This window comes from Agelaius tricolor, unplaced genomic scaffold (assembly GCF_023055355.1).
Source record: "Agelaius tricolor isolate 1412-34295 unplaced genomic scaffold, bAgeTri1.0.p SCAF_1, whole genome shotgun sequence".
NCBI classification, from domain to species: domain Eukaryota; kingdom Metazoa; phylum Chordata; class Aves; order Passeriformes; family Icteridae; genus Agelaius; species Agelaius tricolor.
This window is the reverse complement of record NW_027269261.1, coordinates 34232844-34243714: the sequence shown is the minus strand read 5'-3', so window position 1 is coordinate 34243714 and position 10871 is coordinate 34232844. Positions and strand designations below refer to the sequence as shown.

General features: G+C 36.4%; 1 protein-coding gene across 6 annotated transcripts in view; it reads right to left on the bottom strand.

The window, feature by feature from the left end:
* Positions 1-2807: 2807 nt before the first annotated feature.
* The window catches only part of SPAST (spastin), a 38618-nt gene continuing 30554 nt past the window's right edge, over positions 2808-10871 (bottom strand). For all 6 annotated transcript variants that reach the window (XM_071429371.1, XM_071429380.1, XM_071429399.1 and 3 more), the window contains 2 exons: positions 9460-9500; positions 2808-8212 (listed from right to left, as the gene is read on the bottom strand). In XM_071429371.1, coding sequence (XP_071285472.1) covers positions 8090-8212; positions 9460-9500 — 164 coding nt within the window. In that variant the 3' untranslated portion in view covers positions 2808-8089. The remainder of the gene's footprint in view (positions 8213-9459; positions 9501-10871) is intronic.

Sequence of the window (10871 nt, the reverse complement as noted above, 5' to 3'; positions counted from 1 at the left end):
GCAGATGGCTTCACTGTGCCCAGAAGTTCCTGTCTGAAGGAATGTGTACGGCAAGGACCGCTTTGCATGGAAAGTACAAGGAAATCCAGAACAGAAGTCATCGTGGAAGTTCAGAGAGCTCTTAAGAAAAATTGTGTTGCAAAGTACCTGCACGGGATTGAATGTACTTAAAGATTTATTCACAAAACAGCTTAATTATTATCTATTATTATTTGCAAAGTAAGTGAGAAAGAGAGGAATAAAAATTGAATTGAGATATTTTATTAAGACAGATTATTGTGCCTAGTAAGAAACTTGAAACAACCTTCTGTAACACTGCCTTAATTCTTGTTCTTTTAAATAGTCTAAAATGTTATTTGCATCTCACCTGTAAAACCTACCAAAATACTTACCTGACTGTGGGTGAGAGATAGGCCTATATATCAAATTAAACCAGGAACAAGCCAGTCTTTAATCCTCTTTACAGTTAAGTGTGTTTCACAATTGTGTGTATTGTCTCCAGAACATGTGATTTTATTATTGATAAAAAAAGATTAAATAATTTTTACTTTCTAGATTTTGAGTATATGTGGTCCTTAGAGGTATCATTAATTAAGAACAACTATCAGACTTATCAGGTAGTTAAGATATATTTAATATCTCAGACCTCATTCTAAGCTCTTGGCTGTAATCAGTAAGCTTTTTTTCCAGTGTGTGGAAGAAGTTTTAGAAACTATTTGCAGAAAATAGATTTGTGCTTTATAGAATCTGGATGACAGGCAAGAAATTCAAACTGCAGCTGCTGCCTCCATTCAAATTTAATGAGGAAATCAGAACTATGATGAACCACTGTATAATTTGCTCCACAAAGTTGTTTGGTTCCTTCATTATTGACATAGTATTGGGCTTTTTAGTTTATTTGATGTCACAGGGTATTTCTTCCCAGAAGAGGCCAATAGTTAGTTTTTAGAAACTGCACTTGAGGAAGTGTCTTCACAGAGGAAAAATTCTACAATAGCACAGCTGATACTAGCATTCTGCATATAACAAAACTAAGAGTCTTCAAGGATGTCTTACTGAGGCAAGTTTGAGGCCTTTTAGAAATTACTAAAATGAGATTTGAAAATAACAGAAGTTACAAACTTAGAAAGAACATATTGTTCTTACTGTATACATTTCCCAAAAAAGTAGAATTTTCAAAACTGTGTGGTAAAACCACCACACTTTGCTCAATAGGTTGTTTGTAGGCTGATATTCTAGAAAACTTGGATTTTTTTAATATAGCTGCAACACAGCACCTGGAATAATCCCACCAGTGCTGAGAGATGGATTTTAGTTAAATTATATTTTTCTGCCTTCACCAGTACATGTATTTCCTGTTTTATCATGATACATAGAATAAAAAATAACTTAGGGAAAGTCGCATAACTGCCTTCTCCAGAGCCATATGAAACCTTGTAGGACACAGGCTGGATTTCACAAGTTCACCACATATTTGGAAATCTGCAGAAAGATGGCATGATGGGGGAAAAAAAACTTCATCAACAAAAACCCCCAAAAGAAAACAAACCCCACCCACCCCAAAAAAAAACCAACCAACCAAAAAAAAAAAAAAAAAACAAAAAAGCCACCCAACAAGTTTTAACTTACTTTTTTTCTCACTTTTCTCTAGCAAACTTAGAGCACTAAAATACAGAAATAAACATCTGAGATACACCAGCATCTAATGCTGGGCATGCAGCCTTGTCTCCCCTCCTTGGCTGGAATGGGAACAATTGAATGAGTCCAAGACAAACTTCAGTCCAGGGTATGCTGCCAAAACCAAAATCTCTGTAGATTTCAAAATAGCAAATGGTGGAATATGTTTTTTTCATGCTCTTCTTTCTTCAATGATTTTAATTTATCTGATTATCTCCTCTACAAGAATAAAATATTTGCATGTCTGTAACCGATACACAAAATTACCAGTAGAAATCATTTTAGTGGTTCAAAATCTACGTCCAAGCAGTAGTATTTCAGCCAAAGAGAGATACCTTGGATAGACACCAGTGATTTCTTTCTGTCCTAAGGAATTATTCCTTGACAGAAGCAGGAATAGCTCACATGATGCTGTCCAAAACACTGGGGTTTTTTCCTCCTTGCTGTATTGATTTTTATTTGGTTGGTTTGTTTTAGCACTAATTTACATGATGATGTGTGGAAGGCAGTGGTCATGGCTGTTTTTTTTTGAAGACCCCTCATAATGCCAGATATGTAATATTAAAATGAGTCTTTAAAAAATAAAGTTTGATTAATTTTATCTTCAGGATGTAACTCTAATAACAGATCACCCCTCATAGCTGTAAGCAGTCCAGATGCAGCCTCAAGACAGAGAATTACAAATGATAAGGCAATGGGGATAAGTAAAGAAATTATATTGTTAACTCAGAACTAACAGCAGCACTCTCCCCCAGGCAAAAGAAAAGCCATTTTGAGGCCAAGCAAATTTGCTCCAAATTTTTCAGGACTTGCCCATGACGACCAGAATTAGTTATGTGAAAACTCCTGGTTTTCACCATGATCTAGCAAGACTAGGATAAGCACACACTTTCAGTTTAAGCACATTTATTTAGGAAGTAGCACTTCTGTTTACATTAGTTTTAAGAACTTGAGTTATGTTCTTTAGAAACTGATTTATTTACATATTTATTGTTCCATCATCTGGTATACAACACCTGATGTTTTAAAATGTTTTTTTAAAACCAGCAGCAATTTAATAGGCTTCAAGTTTAATGAAAAGGCTTTTAGTTTTGGACATTTTATCTGATAAACAGACAAGAAAACAGTAATAACAGGACAAACAAAACATTTTATTGTAAGCTAAAGCTATGTGATGCTTGTCATGCTTTTTACATTGCTATTAGTAAAATGGTGTTTAACATTTCAGAAAACATTCTTAAAAGAACAATGAAACAAAAGTGCTTCTAAACAACAAAATACAAAAATGAATCCCATCCCAGATTGGAGTTGTCCAATATATTTTACGGGGTTGGGGTATGGTGTTTTGTCTCCACCTTTGGTTTTCATCACTTTAATACAAATTTCTGAAAAATACTGACTAGCCCTTCAGACGACTAAAAATGGGACTCACGTAGCAAAACCAGTTTCTGTGTTTGCAGTCCCTTTGACAGGTGTGCGACTATTTCACAAAATACTTTCTTCCCCACTTCTAATGGGAGAGAACCTGCACAAGTGAGAGCCACACCCCGGCATCTTGGAGCACTACACCTGTATTAACCAGCTAGAGAGCACCGACCTTTAATCCTCAAAGCCACGTCTCTGAAGAAAGGTTTTTTTTAAGAAGTGTGTCTTATGAAGGCAAGGAAAGTCTTACAGCAAAACAAGGTTCATCACCATAGTTTCCAAAAGTAATGTCAAGCATTTTGAAATCAAACCATCAGACTCTGAAGAATCTGCAGTGTTGAGCCAGTATGTTGTATCCACCGGAGGAGTGTGTACCTTGCCAATTATTGCTGAACTCGGGAGGTAGTTATTGACAAGGTAAGAAGTTTCCACTCTAAGACAGTTAATGATTTACACAAGAAGCAGGAAAAACACAATACACATTTCCCCATATTTTACAAGATGATTTTGTATTTGCAGGAAGTGACAGCTTAACTTCCTCATCCTGTGGAATTATAATTACCGTAATTAAAAGATACTGAAAGTTATAATTAATTAAATAAGAAATTCTAAAAGAAAATAGCTGATCAATTGGTCATCTCTTAGGATGTCTGCAGATCATCCTAAGCATGAAAATTCACATAGGTCAGTAAAACAACATTCTTCAACACTAAACAGCAGCTCAAGAGAAACTAATAGTAAAACTGCCTCTAATTAGCACAATGACTGAGATAACTAGTTGCATTGACTACTTGCTTGCTACTCTTCATTCCATTTTTGATATCTGGTAGAAACCCCAACAACTTAAAGCATCACAAAAGCTTGAGGGCACCACAGAAAATGAATGAAAACCTGGTCAAAACCCCCTCCCAAAGCTGCCACATGCAGAAGCATCACTAAAGCATTGGAGAAGCACGTCCTAGGCACAGCTATGCATCATCCATGTCTTGGGTAGGAAAGCACTAAGGAAATCTAGGGCACCAAGTCTCACCATAGATGATGAAGGAAGCCCTAAGGAGAACACTGCTTTCCAGTTCAGAACAGATGTCTCAGTTCCATTTGCCAGCATATCTGACTTCAGTATTCCCAGTACAAAGTACTTAAATTTCACAAGAGGGACATGACAGCAGTGCAAAGCAGTGCTAAACCCCACTTGTCTAGAATAGAAAAAATACTATTTATCCTACACCAGAAGGTAAGGTTAATTGAGTTAGATGCATAAAAACTGTCATCTTAAAAACACTTGAGAGAAAGGAACAGAAAAACCAGCAATAGTCTCTAATTAGTGCAGTGACAACACACCTTCTCAGTTCAGAGATCCAATTCTTACTCATTTTGAAGTGTTATTATCACATTTGTTACCTACATCAAGTTGCAGGGCCATATTCAACAGAATTGTACCTAGCAACTGGCTTTGAGTAAGCGAGACATCTCAGTGGCACAATGCCTGATACTCTAAAAGCTGTAAAGTCTAAGAAACGAACAGGACAGATTTATTTGTGCATAAATACCCTAGTTTAAGGCTTATCTTTAGTATTCTGTGTTGATTTTATCTTTGCATATGCAGAGAAGCTGTACAGGTTTGCTGTAGTCCACAGAAAAGTCAACATTAGTAAAGGGAACATCATAACACAGAAAATATTCTTATTTTAAGGAGAAAGAGAAATCTACATACTGTTCTTCCAGTATGTTGAAAGACAAAAAATGTGGCTCCTGCTTAATACAAGCAGGAAGATGTATGAAGGTTGTTAGAAAAACACAAGGGGTTTGGGTTGGTTTTATTTTCTCCCTCCAGTAACTACTACACTTGAAAGTCAGTAAAACACTGGCAGAGAGCCAGACAAGCTGCTTACTAATCATGTCAAAAAAGTGGGTCAAGTTGCTCATTCACTAGCAGTGGGCAGATTCACACAAAATAAAAGGGGGTAAAAAAAAGAAACAAAGAAAGGAAAAAATCAGTCCAGAGAGCTAATGGACTGCTAGTCTTGACAAAAGTTAAAAGCACCCAAACTGCTGTCCTGTTTATCCTGATTTGAGGCATTGTATTAGAACATAACCTGATTTTATGGAAAATACAGCTGGTAAAGTTCTGTGTAAGTACTACAGCCTTGGGAAATATGGGTAAATTGTGGTTATTTGGGGTGGGGTTTTTTTGGATGGGTTTTTTTTTGGGGGGGGTGGGGGGGGAGGTTTGGTGGTTTCCTTTTTTCCCCAGATCTGCTTTTATACACAGTTAATCCAACATATAGATGGAATCACTGAGCTGGGACTTAGTACATGTAAAATGAGGAGTAAGATGCAAGATAATGCCTTAAGCAGAACAGAATTACACTTAAAAGACAGTATTCAGAAAATAGCATAAGACAAGACATTTAAAGGAAATTTATGAACCAAACAGCACCTGACCATGGGCTAAGTGTCCAGCAGCTGTGGGGCAAACTGATGTTGCAGAACAAAATTTTCTTCTTTTTACTGTGTTCCAGCATTAATTTATAGGGCTGTAGTTCATCCACTAAGCAGAAAACAATTAGGTATAATAGAAGACCAAAAAGCAGCTGTACCAGTCACACAGATTCTCTTGACCTGAACTGGTTGTACAAACTAGTCAAAGGGCTGGTCCCTTTCTCTTTGTGTAGCAGGTGGTGATTCTGACTCCTTGTGCTGCATACTGGTGCTGCTTTAGGGGATGAGGACCTCTAGCTCAACATTTCAGGTACCTATCCCATGCCAATGAGTATGCATTTGAAATAAATAACCAGTGTGTTCCTCAAAATTAAGTGGACAAAACCAACAGTTTTGTAACAATCATTAAGGAACACTCAAAACCAGAAGCGTTATCTTTGAAGTTCTCATTTGCAAAGGATCTCAAGGAATGTCTACCAGAGCTTTATTAATAAAACCAAGGCCCTTTCTTAGCTGTAGCTATGTGGCAGATGCTAGTACAACAGTAATATTCATGCTTAGCAATATGAAGAATTTTACAAATACGGATCAAGTCAGCCAGGAATCTCCAACAACAGAGATGGTCTACTGAAGGCAGAGCTAAGGCAAAGCAAGACATGAGACTTAAGAACCTGAAATCTTTTAGCATTTCTCCAGAAAAGTGAATCAGAGGAACCAAAGTCACGTTTCATTTACATAAGACATACAAATTTGAGAGTCCTATCCTTAGAAGGCTAGACGTGGTTTGGTTAGACTATTTCAAAAGGCATAGTAGTGGAACACAATCTTCTCTTATTTGATTGCTTTTAATCTTAAGACCAGTTAAAAGCATCTCTGGTTGAAAAAAAAAACCAAAATAATCCCAAACATATTGCATATGTGCATCTCAAAGGTATGACAGAGTTTCTGCTACTTAGTACTCAATACCACACAGTGAGCACAGTCCTCTCAGAGTATTACTATACCTACAACTGCATCTCTCTAGCGTTGTTTTTTTTTTCATATATACATATAATATATTATTTATAGTCAACTTTCAGGTAAATAGTTAAAAAAATAAGTTAAATGAAAAATTAAAACCAAATAACCAAATTTTCTGTTAAGACCAAAAGCAAACAACACTTACAACATATTTTCATTAAAACAACAACAAACAATATGCATTTTCACGTATCGGTAAGTTGGGAGAGGTGGAAAAAAACAAAACCAAACCAACCAAAAAAACAAAGAACCCAACAACCCACAAACCTACTTTAACAAGGAACTAGTGTTCTGCCTTGCAAACATCTGTGTTTAATCTGTGTAGAAGTTGTAAACAAGATGTTGGGCCTTTAGAAGTAAAGGCAAAAATGCTTTCCTTTATTATGGTATTTAAAGGCTATCATTTAAGAGTTTGTTTTTTTTTAATAGCTTGTCATTTATATAATAAAAACAAGTATTTGTACAAAGATGCAGTTTCTTTTTAAAAAAGCAGATCAGTTGAGTGTTTCATACTTTAATATATAAACTGAAACATATGAAAGCTATAAAAACATTAATGTGTGCCATGTATTAAACATGTAGCCTCATATTATAATGCTTACATGTGGAGATTAAAAAAATTATCACAATGGAAATTTTACTTTCAATTATCATAAACAGACCAAAATACAGGGTAGAAACACATCATTTCTGAAACTCAACAATTAGCATCACCTACTCTCTCAAACATCAGCTGGGCTCAAGTTGTACACAGTAAGCATAAGCTAACATTCTACCAATGAAAGCGTTACAAAATGCATTAAGAGAAAATACTGCCACTAAATGAGTATCTCAGTCTATTCTTTTATTTAGTAATTTTTCTTTTAAAAGGCAGTTTGAATTGGTTTTATAAGGTTGGGGTTTTTTGCTGTTCTGCTATCAAAGGTCTTCTTTAAACCTGTCCTGTGAACAACTCAGTCACATTACAACAAAACAAAAAGACAAATAATAACAGACCAGCTACTTTTAACAATTTAATAATCGTAAGTCCCCAATGCTGTTCTTCCACTCTGCACAGGGAAATTGTTTTATTTGGCACATTAAGGATAAAAAAGTCAAAAAAAGAACTGCAGTTTACAAACCTCAAATTGAACATTATTGTTCCAAGTCCATTGTTCGTCAATGCCATGGCAAAATTAAAAACAAAAAAACCACACACACAACATAGGAAAGGTTCTCCAATGATCAATATCATCAGAGCCTTGTAGCAGAAACAATATACATATATTAATGTTCAAACCAGAATCAGATTGCTAGGAATCTTACTTCTCTCAAGTCCTGTTGTGCTCTTACTTACAGTGTGTAAATCCTCACTAAATGGCAAAGAGACTTTGATGAACACATTTCGCATTGTATATTTTCTCTTAATCTCAAGTTTTAATGCAGATACTTAAATATCTGTAAAGTCCTGTAAACTCTGGCTGCTTCCCAGTTGTCTGCACCAACTGCTCTCCCCAGGCAGGAGTGTTTCACTTCAAGTAGTGTCTCACACTGTGGTATCTCCAAAGTCCTTGTTCCAGCGGATGTACGCCTCCAGGGTCTGAGGGCTCAAACTACGCTTGATCTTCTTCAGAGACTCTGTGAAATCTGACAGCTTGATGTTTCTCATCTAAACGGAAAATGAAAGACATCAGGGTCACAAGTGGTTTACGTACTTCTGTTTATAGAGGAAGTACTTGAGTATTCACTTTTAACAAAACACATTCTATGAGTGCTGCATCTTGATGTAAGAACAAATTTTTTTTGCAGAGTAGACATTCACTGCAACAACCCCCCAAGAATGTGGTAGAGTCTCCATTGCTGGAGGTTTTGAAGATATGAGTGGGCAGGGTGCTAAATAATCTCATCTAAGTTCCCTTTCCCACAAAAGGATGGACCAGGTGATCTTTGAAGGTCCCTTCCAAACCAGGGTGTTCTATTATTCTATGACCTGATGCAAGAATCTTGTAATTTAAGATTACCAGTATGTACCTTTTTTAATAAACTAACACTTGCCAATAGTAAGATCTGCCTTGTTACTAAACCGCTCATTAGACTGTGTCATTTCTTCCTGTTTCAGTAGGTGGTGTGAGCTGGTGCATATGAGGACATCACAACAAATTATCACAGATGCTGTTATCCTCCTGCAACAAACCCTTCCAGCTTATAGCTTTGGCCACGACCTCAGGCTAAACACAAAAAGCAACTGAGAAATGAAGTTTTACTTCATTTTCCCCTGTTGAACCGTGGTTTGCACACACACATGAACAGAAACTTCTGTACACAGGACCAATCGCCTTTTTTTTTTTCATGTTTACAGCTGCAGTTTGTGGTCAGGAGCCTAATCTTTTTCTTTATGATGGTACATGTCAATTAATGCAAGTATTATTCATATACATGCACAAATCTGTTTTAGGTTCTCCCTAAGTTAACCTCCTTCATGTAAAGATGCGGTGGAGGGGGTAGAAGTAATTTCACATAATACTTCTGGGAATGTTCTTGGGAAGTAACACTGCAGTAAATAATAGCCAGGCCTCTGACATCATCAGCTAGGTAACAAATACTGCAGTTCAGTGTGAAGGAAAAGACAGGACAGTCAGCTGAAATGAAGAACAACAGACTTACTAACAGAAAAAGAAGTGCTCTGAAGCCTGAAAGCCAACAAACGACCCATGAACCTCTGACATCTGAGGACAGATCTTCTTCATCTCTATTTCTACAGAATTTTCTTTAATGAAGAAGTGATTAAAAAGGGTAATACCCCCCAAAATTATCCTATTTTGTATGATACTACACATAAAAAAGGGACCTTTATAGTTTCTAGTGAGAAAACCTTCTATTTAAAGGGGAATATCCCAAGCTGCTAAAACAGCTTACCTCACTGGCAGACATGTTCTTCACCTGTTCAGGTTTTAATTCTGTAAAAGAAAAAAAAAAAATGGATGGGTGAGTTTCATAAGAAAACTTTCATCACCTCTGACAAATAAAACATGTTAAAAGCACTTATATTCTGGAAAAAAACCCTGCAGCTAAAAATGATATCTTTCTCCTATAAAGAAAGGTACATTATGTTTTTGCCTCCTTCCCCATTTATCAGCTCCTCAACCAGGCTGCTCCCACACTCAGTTACTGCAGGTGCAGCACAAAGTGATAGCAGAATAATTCCTTTTTCCTAAAGTATGGAAAAGAGCACACAAGGCAACAGAGCTACCTCCCCCACATTAACTGTGGTATCCACAGCCTCCCTACTGAATTTCTGGAAACAGAAGGTACAGTCAGCCAAGAACACTGAAATAAAATCAGGCAGGGCACATCACAGTGCTTCTTGCCCTATTCTGCACTCATGGGATCTGAACATAGTGGCATCATTCACCAATTTTTTTTTTTTTTTAACTTGCAATAATCTCATGGTATTAACAGGTAACAGCAAACATTTTGCTAGGAGAGTACAAGAAAAAGAACCTAGACAGGATTGGCAAGGATAATATGACAAAACATTTTCAAAAATATATTGTTTTATATGGAAAACAGGAACAAATGAAAGAAATGTGTTGCACAATGTTACACAGTCTCTTCTTGAAATGGACTTGCGTGTGAAGTGAGTTGTCAGCAAAGTAAAGCCTGCATACCTAAATGCATACATTATTAATTCCACCACTCTAAAATAAATATATTCAAATTCTTAGGAGTCATAATGTCTCTTATGAGAGCCATTTAATGCAGTTCTGTTTCCCAGTTATTACGCAGGATTGTGAAAGATGTGGTTTACAAATTCAGCAGCTAAAAGAAAATGTGTAAAAAACATTACATTCCAACAGCTGCTTTCAAAAGAGATAGTGCACTGGCAAAAATGCATGCTACAGAATTTTAAAAAATAATAAACACACCCACAAAACATTAACAGACCTCTCCTCCCCATAAATAAGAGAGTTGCAACAATTTTTATTTACACATAATAGGCTGATATTACAGAACACTTCTGCTCTGCCTGCCTTTAGTACCTTTCTGTAAAGTAGGACAATATGTCTACAAACAGAAAACTAAGACCAAATCTTCACAATCTTTTCTACACAAAAATCCTGCTACTGATCTCCACTAAACAAGATCAGTTCCCTCAGATGTGGATCAGTTCCCTCAGATGTGGCTACTGGACACACAACTAGCTAGTTAAAGAGAACAAAGAGAGGAGGTGTTGGAAAAAAGTATTCACATTAAAACTGGGTTTTTCCTAGCTGGACATGTCAGGGAAAGAACAAATATAAGTAAAACTCTAGATCATTCACAGTTGT